Source organism: Muntiacus reevesi, chromosome 1, assembly GCF_963930625.1.
Source record: "Muntiacus reevesi chromosome 1, mMunRee1.1, whole genome shotgun sequence".
Lineage (NCBI taxonomy): Eukaryota > Metazoa > Chordata > Mammalia > Artiodactyla > Cervidae > Muntiacus > Muntiacus reevesi.
This window is the reverse complement of record NC_089249.1, coordinates 78,879,158-78,892,978: the sequence shown is the minus strand read 5'-3', so window position 1 is coordinate 78,892,978 and position 13,821 is coordinate 78,879,158. Positions and strand designations below refer to the sequence as shown.

At 43.5% G+C, this 13,821-nt stretch overlaps 1 protein-coding gene and 1 pseudogene across 5 annotated transcripts in view; one reads left to right on the top strand and one right to left on the bottom strand.

Moving 5' to 3' along the window:
* The first annotated feature begins 564 nt into the window (after positions 1-564).
* TDRD10 (tudor domain containing 10) overlaps positions 565-13,821 on the top strand; it is a 53,311-nt gene continuing 40,054 nt past the window's right edge. For 4 of the 5 annotated variants that reach the window (XR_010661731.1, XR_010661733.1, XM_065926320.1 and 1 more), the window contains exons 1-4: positions 565-638; positions 4,553-4,581; positions 5,130-5,209; positions 6,164-6,222. Coding sequence is in view for 2 of the 5 variants with exons in the window: in XM_065926320.1 (XP_065782392.1) it covers positions 4,580-4,581; positions 5,130-5,209; positions 6,164-6,222 (141 nt within the window). In the remaining 3 variants the exon portion in view is untranslated. Of the gene's footprint in view, positions 639-4,552; positions 4,582-5,129; positions 5,210-6,161; positions 6,223-13,821 lie in introns of those variants that run through there. The other variant, XM_065926302.1, reaches the window with a different exon arrangement.
* LOC136161420 (ubiquitin-ribosomal protein eS31 fusion protein-like) lies at positions 11,285-11,815 on the bottom strand (annotated as a pseudogene).

Sequence of the window (13,821 nt, the reverse complement as noted above, 5' to 3'; positions counted from 1 at the left end):
CCGACCGCCCCCTCCGCGCGCCCCTCCCCTCCGAGGCTGGCACCTCCCCGCGCACCACCTCCCGCCCAGACCCGGGGGCGCCGGGGTCAGCGCCTCTGTAGAGGCGGGTCTGGGGGTGCATGTTCAGGGGAAGGTAGCAGTAGCTTTACTGGTTGTGCCCGCGTGGTTAGGGCCTCCCACTTTTTGCACAAGCAGCTCCCCATCACTACCGAGTGGGTCTCGACCAGGCGCTGTCTTCAAACTCAGCCCGAGTGCGCCACGTGCACCTCGCCAACCCAGGATGGGAGCTCTTCCACTTCCAAAAGAGCTAGAGGTGCGTCGCGGTCACTCGCTCCACTCTCTCTGCAAGCATATTTTGGGGATGTGTGTGGGAGAGTGCCTACTAAAAGCAGGGGAAGAGGCCGCAGGCACTGGCCCAGGAGCCGGTGCAGCTACGGTCCCCGGTAGAACGGCTGGCTCGGCGCCGAGAGCACCCAGCTGTTCCCGCCCCATCGGGCTGCAGCCGCGGTGGGGGATTGGCTGCGGAGGAGTGGCCCCGCCCCGCGCCCCGCTGGCGTCGGAGGAGGCGGAGCTTCTAGAGAGGAGGCGCGAAGGCTGGGCGTCTGGGCTGCTGGCGGGGCGCACCTGGCCCGAGAGAGGTATGGTGTGTTGGTTCCCGGCCCCGGGCTGCCGGACGGGGAGTAGCGGGCGTCGGGAGGCACTTGTGGAAACTGCACCCCTCATTTTCACTCCAGGGTGGGGGGGCGAATGTTTCCCCTCGGACGTTGTCGCTTGCTCTGACCTGGTGGAAGAGCTATTTTTTAGCGGGGTTGGCGGCTGGGAGTGGACCGCAGAGACTGAATTCGTGCAGATGGGGAGAGCACTTTATGCAGTACCGCGGGGCACTTTACGTGAAAAGACGCCTCTGCCATTTTCCTCCCTTCCGAAGTAGTTTGAAAACTTTTTAGCTTAAAAAACTGAAAGCGCTGTTGAGGCTAATGCAGTATGTTCTAAATCCACTACAAACTCTGGAGACTGAATGGACTCTCAGACCACCTGGTTATGGCCTCCGAGCCTCCAAAACTTCGTTTGTACAATGGGCTGATAATGACAAGTTCTGAGAATTTCCGTGAGGATTAAATGAGACTGTGCATTAGCCGTTTAGTTAGCATAGCACCTGGCAGGTTCTTAAAAGCATCCTTGAAAGATTTATGCTGGGCCCTTGCTTGGAAGTGTTGTTGCCTGCTCAGTTCTAGAAGCCCATAGACTTCCAGGGATTACCAGAAATTTGGGAGTAACACCTGTAGCCTGATTCTGTCCACAAACCTTTCTGTTTTTATTCATCAATACTGCAGCCTTTGAATTATCTTAATCACTGTTAGCTCAATTTAAATTTAGTTGCTACTAGAGCAGTTTCTTTCTACAGCTGGAAACAATTCAAAGCAGAGTTAACTACGTCCTTTTAAAATTTAACATTTTCATTTTTGTTTCTCCTGAAGTAAAGAAAAAAAATTCCTTCAGAATGATTTTGAAAAAACCAAGGCTTTGAGGTCACAGACCTGAATTACCTCAGTATCTTATAACCTTAATCAAATCATCTGATGCCCTTTTGCTTTGACCTTCCCATCAGTAAAATGGGACAGTATTACTCTGAAGCATCATAGAAAAGTGCCAATGAACTCTATAAAAATAAGCACAGTGGTTGCCATTTATTGAGCTCTTAATTCGTGGCAAGTGCTTTATCTCCCTTCACCCTTGTGATCTATGGCATTGGCGTTTGTTTATTTTACAGCTGACTTACAGTGTTGTGTTAATTACAGCTGTACAGCGAAGTGGTTCAGTTACACACATGTACATTCTTTTTTGAAATATTCTTTTCCATTATAGTTTATTTACTGAGTGTTGTTCCCTGTGTATACAGTTCAACCCTGTTGATTATCCATTCTATGTATAAAAGCTTACATTTGCTATCCCTGACCTCCCTATGTCCATGATTCTGTTTCTGTTTCGTAGATAGGTTCATTTGTGTCATATTTTAGAGTCTGCATATTAGTGATACCCTATGGTACTTGTCATTCTCCTCCTGCTTCCTTCCCTTAATGTGATACTCTCCAGTTGTATCCATGTTGTTGCAAATGGCATTATTTCCTTCTTTTTAGTGGCTGAGCAGTACTCCAGTGTATGTATATATGTAGCACATCTTTTTTATCTGTTCATCTGTCTGTGGACATTTAGGATGTTTCCATGTCTTGGCTATTGTGAATAGTGCTGTTATGAACATAAGGGTACCTGTGTCTTTTTTGAATTATAGTTTTGTCTAGATAGATGCCCTGAAGTAGCATTTCTGGATCATATGGTAATTATATTTTTAGTTTTCTGATGCACCTTTGTATTGTTTTCCACAGTGTCTATACCAACTTACATTCCCACCAGTGTAGGAGGGGTTCCTTTTCACCACACCCTCTCCAGAATTTGTTATTTGTAGACTTTTAAAATTTTATTTATTTTTATTTTTGACTGCACTGGGTCTTCGTTGCTGGGCATAGTGGACTTTTTCTAGTTGCAGTGAATGGGAGCTCGTCTCCAGTTGTGGTGCGTGGGGTTTGCATTGCAGTGGCTTCTGTTGTCGTGGCTCACAGGCTTGGTTGCCCCATGGCATGTGGGATCTTCCTGGACCAGGGATCAAACCTGTGTCTCCTGCATTGGCAGGTGGATTCTTAACCACTGGACCACCAGGGAAGTCCGGGTTATTTGTAGGCTTTTTGATGATGGCCATTCTGACTGGTGTGAGATGGTACCTCACTGTAGTTTTGATTTGCATGTCTCTAGTAATTAGTTAGGTGGAGCATCTTTCCATGTGCTGGCATAGGTGTTGTGATTTCCATTTGACAGGTAAGACATGCCCAAGGTCGCTGGACTGCCCTCAGCTGCATCTGTTTTAACTCCGCAGGTGGCCACTGTGCAGAGGCAGCTGTGGTTTTAAAGTTGCTCCTAGCACCTGTATTTTCTATTTGCTGTCATAACAAATTATCACTTGTTTAGTGGGTTAAACAACACAACCTACAATTCTGTTCATCAGAAGCCTGACACATGTGTCACTGGGCTAAAATCAAGGTGTCAAGAGGGCTGTATTCTTTCTGGAAGCCTCCGAGAAGAATCTGTTTTCTTGCCTTTTTTAGCTTCTAGAGGCCACCTGTTTTCTCTGGTTCATGACCCTCTTCCTCTGTCTTCATAGCCAGCAACAGTAATTTGGTTCTCATATTGCATTGCTTTAGTCTTGCTTTTCTTGTCATATCTGTTTATCTGACTCTCTTCTCTGCCTCCTTATTCCAGTTTTAAGGATTCCCGTGATTACATTAGGCCCTTACAGATAATCCTTGTATTTTGAGGTCAGCCGATTAGCGACTTCAATTCCATCTGCAGCTTTATTTCCCCCTTGCCATGTAATTAAACATATTCATAGGTGTGATATTGTGATTCATAATAAATATATATTTAATCTTCATCTGGTTTCTGTCACTGAGCTTCTAAAATCCTTGGAATTTCCTAAATGAGGCAAGATGGGAAGGTGTCTTTTGTCATGTTGAGGTGACCTTAGCAAGCACCAGGTAACCTAAGGATGGGGGCTGATAGAGGGTCAGAATTTACACTCATCTCTCCCACTGCCCCCCACCTCTGGGGATAGAAGAAGGGCTAATCAGTCATGCCTCTGCCAAGAGGCCTTCATAAAAACCCCAAAGTATGGACTCTTGTGAGCTTCTGGGTTGGTGAACACAGTAGAACAGGGATCCCCAACCTCTAGGATCTAATTAATGCCTGATGATCTGAGGTGGAGCTGATGTAATTAAGTGCACAGTAAGTGTAGTGTGCTTGAATCATCCTGAAACCACTCCCACCCTCCCATCCGTGGAAAAATTGTCTTCCGTGAAACTGGTCTCTGGTGCCAAAAAGGTTAGGGACTGCTGCTGTAGTGATTTGGGGACAGTGGTGCACCTGGAGAGCATGGAAACTCTCTGCTCTTTCCCTATACCTTGCCCTGTGTACCTCTTCCATCTGCTACTCCTGAGTTATATCCTTTTAAAATAAATGGTAATTTAGTAAGGAGGATTTCTCATCTCATTTCTCTGAGATGTAAGCCACTCTAGCAAATTGATGGAACCAAGAAGAGGTTGTGGGAACCTCTGGTCTATAACTGGTCAGTCAGAAGCCCAGCTGACCACCTGGGTTTGCAGGTGACTGACATCTGAAGGAGTGGGGAGGGAGGTTGGCAGTCCTGTGGTACTGATCCCTTAGTCTGTGAAATTGATGCTATCTCTGGGTAGATGGTGTCAGAATCGAGTTGAATTTTAGGCCACCCAGCTGGTGTCCTGAGCATCACTTGATGGTGTGGGAAAACTGCTCCCCTTACATTAGAACTGGTGACCAGAACCCTTAACAGGTCCTGGGGATTAGGATGTGGACCACTTTGCTGGGGGTGGGGACATTATTCTGCCTGCCACAGTACCTATTCGGCAATGTGGTGGTGACTGATCTGGCATTCCTCCTCTCAAACTGTGGCTGGTTGGCTTTGCAGGAGATCCGGTTGGAAAGAAACTGCAGCATGTAAGTTGCTTCCTTTTGCTGATAAACAGGCCTCCTTCCACCCCGCAGCCTTCTCTTCCTCCTCCACCTGCCTTGTCCTGCCCAAAGTTTAGAAGTCAACCTCAGCATTTCTTGCCTGTTGATTTTGACCATCATGCTTATGCTCAGTCACTTCAGTCCTGTCCAACTCTTCACAACCTCACGGACTGTAGCCAGCCAGGCTCCTCTGTCCATGGGGATTTTTCAGGCAAGAATACTGGAGTGGGTTGTCATTTCCTTTACCAGGAGATGTTCCTGACTCAGGGCTCAAACCTGCATCTCCTGTGTCTCCTGCGTTGCAGGTGGATTCTTTACTGTTGAGCCACTGGGGAATCTGCTTTAACTATTAAGGATTAAAAAAGTCCAGTGGAGGGCTTCCTGGCTTGGAACCCGAGTCTGGAAGGAGGACGGGAAACCCTCTGTCAGGAAGAGAGCATGGAGGCTTATGCCAGGCCCTGCTTGTTATGCCCAAACTCCTTTCACTGGAGTTTGGCCTTGGGAGGTGCAATGCTAAGTCCTGCATTTGACAGGTCCTGGAGCAGCAGTGACTTCCGACCCTCTGCAAAAGTATCTGGGGAGAATGGCGTGTTGGAGGAGCAGAAATCTCCAAGTGAGTTAGCCTGGGGGGTGGTGTTTGGTGCTGGGACCCTCAGACTGTAACCTGGATCCTAGTTAATCTACTCAATTTCTGTTCAGGCATGAAACCTGGCATCCACCCTATCTGTCCTTGCTCTGGTCAGCCCCACATTTCTTTACACATGGTGGATGTGTCCCCCTGCCACCCACCGTGCGCACAGACCCACAGTCACTGTCGCGTCGGCTGCTTCTCACCCCATACTCTAACCCTTGCCTCTTTCCATTTCACTCTCCACCATCTCCAAAGTGGCACCGCCCTAAAACATAGGTGTGTTGATACCAGCTCTCTGATTAAACCCTTCCACTCCTCTCACAGCCAGCGGGTTCCCCTGAGAGCTGTGGGCAGCAGTCAGTGATTTCAGCAGTGATTGACCTGGCCTGCCTTTCTTGCCCCCGCTTTTTCTGCTCACCCACATGCAGCGTTTGGTCTAGCTATTCCCCACCCCATGCAAACTCCCAAACAAGCCGGGCCCTTTCCTGTGTCCATGCCTTTGCATGTGTTATGCTCTCTGCCTGGATTCTCTTCCACCTCCCTCCTGCATTAATCCTCTTCCTCACCGCCTTCAGCTGACTGTTAACTTTGAAACTTCACTAATACCCCATTGAAAGCACTGAATTCCTGGTGTGCTAATGACTCGTTGTCCTACCTGCCTCTTCTGCCCCAGAGATTGCACTCCTGCCTTGAATTCAGTGATGTCCAAGGCCAGTGCTTAACTCAGAACCACTCCCATAATACTGGCAAGTGTTTGCTGACCCATTGAATGCTATTTAACTATTTTTTTGTTGGTGGAGGAGTAATGTTCGAAGGGGAATGTGTGTGTATGTTTTAACATTGAGAAAGATGCATCATTTATCTAATGTTCTAACTCCTCTAACTCCTTCACCCTTAACCTTACACCTACCTTTTTTCTCTTTTTTGCTATTTTAGAAGTCAAGAAAAGAGAGACAGAGGTGTACGTTGGCAATCTCCCGCTGGATATCTCTGAGGTATGCCTCCCTCTGTGCATGGTTGCCTCTCATCTTCTTTGGCTTCCCCCATATGACCTAAACCTGCCAGTAAGAATTTTACCATTTTTAAAGGGTATTTTAGAGCTACGAATATGCAGGCAGTCACTGGTTGGTGACTAGGCTGACCAACTCACAGTCAGCTCACCGTTTGCCTTGGGCTTTCCCAGTTTTAATATGAAGCATCCTGCACCCAGCCATCCGTGTAGACCTGGGTGGGTGGCCACCCTCCTCATCGCTTGGAATGGAGGGCTGCAGTGGGCCGCTTCCCTTTGGGAAGGGGGCCTTATGAGGGTTCAATTGCTAATTCTTTGATCATAGGGAGCCGTGGGGTATCAGTCAAAAAACTATGCTCATTTCACTTTGAAATGAACCAGTTCAGTCAGTAGCTGTGTGTTCAGAGAGTAGAATATAAACAGCCATACTTGACCCCAGGAATCTTCCTGTCTATTTGGGGAGACCAGACCACCACATCTGAAATAATTATAGAACAACATAAATATTTAAAATTTGTAATAAGTACATTCGAACTACTGATGAAAAGAGAATGAAGGTGTAATCTCCTGATCTGAGGCATCCCCTGGCTTTTTTTTTTTTTTTTTTGAGCATTTAAAATTTTTCACATTATGCAAAATAATGTGCCCGAGGCACTCTCAGCATGCTGAAAAATAAAGCGTGCTCAAACTCAGTCTTAGATGAAGCATGAGAGAAACTGACTTTTGTGGAGTCCCTGCTGCATGTCACACATCTTTCAAAAATGTCCTGGTCTCATGCCCGCCTGCCAGTTAGCTAAACTCAGTCTTCTCTGCCCAAGTTGTACTTTATTCCTTTTACACTTTTACAATATTTTAATCCTCAGATATGCTCCAGGAACTAGGCTAAATCCTTCATTAGTGTGAGAATTTATTAAATTCTCATAATAGCTTTGCATGATGGGTGGTATCCCCATCTTGAAGATGAGGCAGATGAGGCTCTACGAGGTCCTCCTTAGCCAAGTACATGGACTCAGGGAGTGGTCAGGCAGAAGGTGAATCCATGTCCACTGCCTGCAAGTACCAAACCACATAATTGATAAGATGTGTCAATAACTCACCATAAAAAGAGATGGACCTGTTAGATTTTTACCTGACAAAGAGAGAAGAAAATGGTATTGGAGCACAGAGAGTGAATTCATTTTGACCCAGTGAGTTAAATCTTGTTGAGTCAAAGTGGATGTGTTGGGGGATGCTTGACATCCGAGAGAAGGGAGGATTGGGACTGATTCCCCTCCCCTTGGCAGGCTGGTAGAACCCGTTACTTGACAGATGAGGGCAGAAGCCCTGCAGCAGTTGGTGGGGTGGCCTGGGGCAGGCGAGGCGCTGAGCGGCTCTGCCTCCTCTCTGCAGTGGATCCTGTTTCATGGCCAGGCCCAGGGGGCTTGCTTGGCCCTGCTGACCCACACTATGGTATAGGGCACCTTTGGTCCTTGCTCACTTCACTAGAAAGCAGCAGCCTTCCCCACAGTGGTTTCTTCCAACGTACAAACAGAGACTAGCCTCCTAGGAGAGGAAACACTTGAGCTAAAGAAGTAGGATTTTAAAAAGAAATGTCTGATTTTAACATTAATGCCTGCCTTGTCGAGAACTGTGAAGTGAGTGTCTGAGACTCTTACCTTCTTGCACACCAACAGACTAGCCTGCGGCAGTTTCATGGTTGTTGGTAGAAGATGAAAGTCTTGGATCAGAGATGACAGATGAATTATCACTCATAACAATAATAGTAGCTAGCATTTTACTTTATTAACATTTCTTTTTTTATTGAGAGATAAATCACATACCAAAAAATTCACTATTTTAAAGCATAAGATTCAGTGGTTTTTAATATATTCACAAGGTTACACAGCCATCACCATTAATTCCAGAATATTTTCATCACCTCGCAAGTAAATCTCATAATCATTAGCAGCCCCTCCTCCTCCTCCTCTCTTCCTCCAGCCGCTGGCAGCCACTAATCTACTTTGTCTCTATGGATTTGCCTATTCTAGATATTTTATGTAAATAAAGTCATACAGTGTCTTAGCATAATGTTTTCAGGGTTCATACATTTTATAGCATGTCTCAGTACTTCATTCCTTTTTATGACTACAGTATTAATACGGATATATGTCACAGTTTGTTTATCCATTTATCACTGGACATTTGACCTGTTTCCACTTTTTGGCTTTTATGAAAAATCTTAACCTGAACATGGGTGTGCAAGTTTCTGTGTAAATGTATGTTCCGGTTGTCTTGGGTATATACCTAGGAGTGAAATTATTGGGGTCACATGATAACTCTGTGCCAAACTGTTTTCCAAAACAGCTGTACCATTTCACATTCATACCAACAATGTGTGGGGATTCCAATTTCTCCACTTCCTGGCCCAAACCTGTTAAAATAGTCTGTCTTTTTGATTTTTGCCATCTAGTAGATGTGAAGTGGTATCTCATTGTGTTTTTGATTTGTGTTTTCATAGTAATTAATGAGCATCTTTTCATGTATTTATTGTCTCTTTGTATATATCTTCTTTGGAGAAATATTTTTTAGATCCTTTACCCAGTTTAAAATCAGTTCATCTTTTTTATTATTGAGTTGTAAGAATTCTTTATATATTCTGGATACAGGTCTCTTACCAGATACACGATTTGTAAATATTTTCTCCCATCAGTTGTGTTTTATTTTGTCTGTAGTATCCTTTGAAACACAAACGTTCAATTTTGATGCATTCCAATTTTCCATTTCTTTCTTTGGTTGCTTTAGGTGCCATATCTAAGAACCTATTACCTAATCCAAGGTCACAAAGATTTACATGTATTCATTCTTCTAGGAGTTTTGTAGTTTTTGCTCTTATATTTAAGTTTGTAATCCTTTTTAAATTTATTCTTGCATGTGGTTTGAGGTCGAGGTCAATTTCATTCTTTTGCATGTGTATATCCAGTTGCCCCAGCATTATTTGTTAAAAAGATTATTTTTTCCCCACTGAATTATTTTGGCACCCTTGTTGCAAATCCATTGACCATAAATGTAGCAGTTTATTTCTGGAATCTCATTCTATTCCATTGATCTGTATGTCTATCCTTATGCCAGTACTGCACTTTCGTATTGTAGCTTTGTAATAAGTTTTGAAATTGATCTCACACTTAACTCTTGAACCCAGTGGTTTGCATTCTCTCCTCACCAGTTTTCTGAAACTGGTCTGGTTGAGTATATGAGTAACCTTCATGATGCCAATTGGATTTAAAATCTTCAGATGCCTCTGTTTCCTTAATTATGATAGATTGGATAACTTCAAAGCCCTCGTCCAAGAAAATACTTGGAAATAGAAGCTAAAATATAAGAAATGCCACTTTAAACTTTATTTTGTATTGGTGTACACAGCTGATGAGGGGCTTCCCTGGTGGCTCAGCGGTAAAGAATCTGTCTGCAATGCCGCAGACCTGGTTTCCGTCCCTGGGTCAGGAAGATCCCTTGGAGGAGGGCATGGCAGTCCACTCTGGTACTCGTGCCTAGAGAATCCCATGGACAGAGGAACTTAGCAGTGTGCATTCTTTAGGGTGGCACAGAGTTGGCCACGACTGAAGGGACTAAGCAGCAGCAGCAAGGCTGATGGACAAACGACGTTGTGATAAGTGTCAGGCGAACAGCGAAGGGGCTCGGCCATACAGTGCATGTACCATTGTCCCCCAAACTCCCCACCCATCCCGCTGCCGCATAGCACTGGGCAGAGTTCCGTGTGCTCTACGGTAGGTCCTTGTTGGGTATCTGTTTTAAATAAGGCGGTGTGTACGTATCCATCCCAAGCCCCTAATTATCCCTTTCCCCCATCGTCCCCACCACCCCCCCCCGACCCTGGCAACCATAAGTTTGTTGTCTAAGTCTGTGGGTCTCTGTTTTAAGTTCATTTGTATCATTTCTTTTTAGATTACACATATAAGGGATGTCTTAGGATATTTCTCTGTCTGGCTTACAGAGCTGCAGTGACTATTGGGGTGCATGTGTCCTTTCAGATCATGTTTTTCTCCAGACATATGCCCAGGAGTGGATTGCAGGGTCACAGGGTAGCTCTATTCTTAGTTTCTCTCCAGTGGCTGTATCAATTTACATTCCAGCCAACAGTGTAGAAGGGTCCCCTTCTCTCCATACCCACCAGCATTTATTGTTTGTGGATTTTTTGATGATAGGCTTTCTGTCTGGTGTGAAGTGATATCTTGTCGGACTCTTTGTGACCCCATGGACTGTAGCCCCACCAGGCTCCTCTGTCCATGGAATTCTCCAAGCAAGAATACTGGAGTGGGTAGCCACTTCCTTCTCCAGGGGATCTTCCCAACCCAGGAATCTCAAACCTGGATCTCCTGCATTGAAGGTGGATTTTTTTTTTTTTTTTTATCATCTGAGCCACCAGGAAAGCCCCAATAATTAGAGATGTTGAACATCTTTTCATGTGCCTCTTGAGAAATGCCACCTTAAAATATGTAGCTGACTCCTAAGAAAGGAAAATTAAGAGGGCCCCAAATAAGTAATAACTTGAAAACTAGGAGGATTCGGTCAATTCCCTAGGATCTGTGCATACCTCAAAACCTAAAGATTGGATTGGATTATAGCAGCCATGTCAGGGTAGGAGATGACACCCGGGGCCTATGTGAGGAGGGGCGTGGTAATCGACATCCCTGCAAAAGCAGGATGGCTGAAGGGCTGGCCCCTCAGTGAAAGTGTGAACCACAAAAGTTTGCTTATTGGCCCAGGGTGGTGTTGAGAAAGTTAATCTGACTTGGCCAGGATCTGAGGCTGGTAGGGTAAACAGTCTCCCTAAGAACATATAACAGTAGGCCTGATTTCATGTGAATTGTGGTTTAAATTCATATTACTTACATGGTCTGGGAACCTTCAAGCTAAAATTTAACTTTTGATAAAGTTAAAAGCCCAATTCACAGAAAAACATTTAAACTGTGAGTGGAAGGAAACTTCCAAAATCTGATAAAGAGTATCTACAGAAAATACACAGAAAACATTGTCACTTGGGAAACAGGTTTTTTTTTTTTTTTTTTTTTTTTTAATGTTAGCTCATATCTTTATTAACCAATATACAATTACTTGTCTTCTGGTTTGTTGAAACAATAGGTCAGACAACATTTGCCACAGTAATGTCTGTCGAAGTGACTGGCCATAAAAACTCCAGCACCACATTCATCTGAGGGACACTCCCGGCGAAGGCGACTGATTTTGCCATTCTCATCCACCTTATACTATTTCAGAACAGCCAATTTAACCTTCTTTCTTTTATGCTTTTTCTTCTTGGGAGTGGTGTAAGACTTCTTCTTCCTTTTCTTAGCACCACCACAAAGTCTCAACACTAGATGAAGAGTGGACTCCTTTTGAACGTTGTAGTCTGACAAAGTACGTCCATCTTCCAGTTGCTTGCCAGCAAAGATCAGTCTTTGCTGGTCAGGAGGAATTCCTTCCTTATCCTGGATCTTGGCCTTTACATTTTCTATTGTATCTGAGGGTTCGACCTCGAGAGTGATGGTATTCCCCGTCAGGGTCTTCACGAAAATCTACATCTTGGCGGCGGTTCCACCGCAGATGGCGGATCCGAAAAAAAGAGGGAAACAGGTATTTTAAAATCAAGAACAAGACGCTTGTGCCTCTATCATTTCTGTTTAACATTTTATGCAATCCCTTAGCTAGAGTGAGTGGTAAAATAAAAAAGTGAGAGGTGTAAGAATTGGAAAGGAAAAAACAAAGTCATTATTTGCAGATGATTGTCAAAGTTAAAGCTCAGAAGACTCTTGGATATGCTAGAATTATTGATAGTTAAGGTGGTTGAATATAAGATAAATATACAAAAGTCAATTGTATTTCTATACAGAGGAAAAAAGTTACAAAGAGCTAGAAATTAATAAAAGTTGTGCAAGACATAGATACAGAAAATTAGGCTTTACTGAAAGACATTGAGGAAGAGCTCAACAAAGAGGTGGATAAGAAGAATCAGTTTTATGATCCTTAAATTGATGTATAGATTCAACACCATTGTGATCAAAATACCCAAAGGATTTTCAAAGAACTTGACAAACTGATTCTAAAATTTGCATGAAACAGAACATGTCCCATGAATAAATGCACCTTTTTTGAAGAGGAAGAATAAGGGAGACAGAGTAAATTTTCCTCTATAATAATGATGACCTTGATGTGGATGCATTGCTAATTGTCAATGCATGAAACATCAAAAGTCCAGAAATAGACCTACACGTATATGAAAACTTGGTGTGTATAATCGGGTGGCATTGCAGATGAGTTGGGAAAGAAGGGACTCTTCAGTAAACTGGTTCTGAGATGTTTATTTACCCATACAAGAAAAATGAAACTGGACCTTTACATTATAACATACACTGAATGGATTCTAGATGGATTAAGGACTTAACAATGTATAGCAAATGCAGTACTTAGGGGCACAACTTTGATAGCTTTCCCTTTGAAATCAGGAACAAGATATGAATACCGGTATTGCTATTTCTGTCAACATTGTACTGGTGGTCTTGGTCAGTGCAGCAGGCAAGGAAAAAGAAAGACACAAGAATGGGAAAGGCGGAGATAAGTATCATTGGTGCAGGTGATATGATTGTGGTAGTAGAAAATCATGACCAGTTATCTGTATTCCCAGCTTGTACCTTGCCCATGAACTCTGAACTTGTCTATTCAGTTGCCTAGTCCTTATCTCTACTTGGGCATCTAGTAGGCATTTCAAACTTAATGTGTCCAGCCTGCTCCTCCCACGGTCTTCCTCATCTCAGTAAATGGCCCAAAACCTGGGAAATATTCTTGTTTCATATCTCACATGTTTTTTCACACTTCACATTCAATCTGTCAGCGGGTATAAAAATACACCTAGAATCAAACAGTCTTTTGCATCAGAAGGGAGGAAGAGAATGGAATATCTCTTTAAATTTGCCAAAATAAACAGTGGAAAGATAAAAAGGGAATAAAGATGGTGACCTCTGGGGGAGGGAAGGAAAAATGATAGAAGGGAGATGGAGGCACAATTTATTTTATTTATTTATTTAAAAAATGTAAAATTCATTTTTACTGGAGTGCGGTTGCTTTACAATGTTGTTTCTGCCGTGCAGCCAGGCGCATCAGCTCTGTGTTTCCATGTGTCCCCTCTTTTTGGAGGGACAATTTCTGAATTTACCTTGTGGTATTGTTTTGACTTTAAAATACATGGATGTTTTCATAATTAAGAGAGTCAAAATGATCTATTAAAAAAGCACTCCCTAAAAACGGAAAACAAACTAGTGCTATAATTAGTTTGGTGTCAGAGAACAGAATTATTCAAATTGACCTTAGTAAAGAATATGATATTTTGACTGTGTATCCTCAGTAGGATACATTATAAGCGTAAAAAGAACTGCAAAGAAGTCTTAAACTTTGCTCAATAAGTTTGTTGTCTGTGGTAACCCTGGTATTATTTGAACCTGTTATATGTTTTAAAGTAGGATATAATAACGAGTATTGTTAGGAATAAAGATTTTCAGCATAAGATAAATAAAAACCATCTGTAGCTCTATAG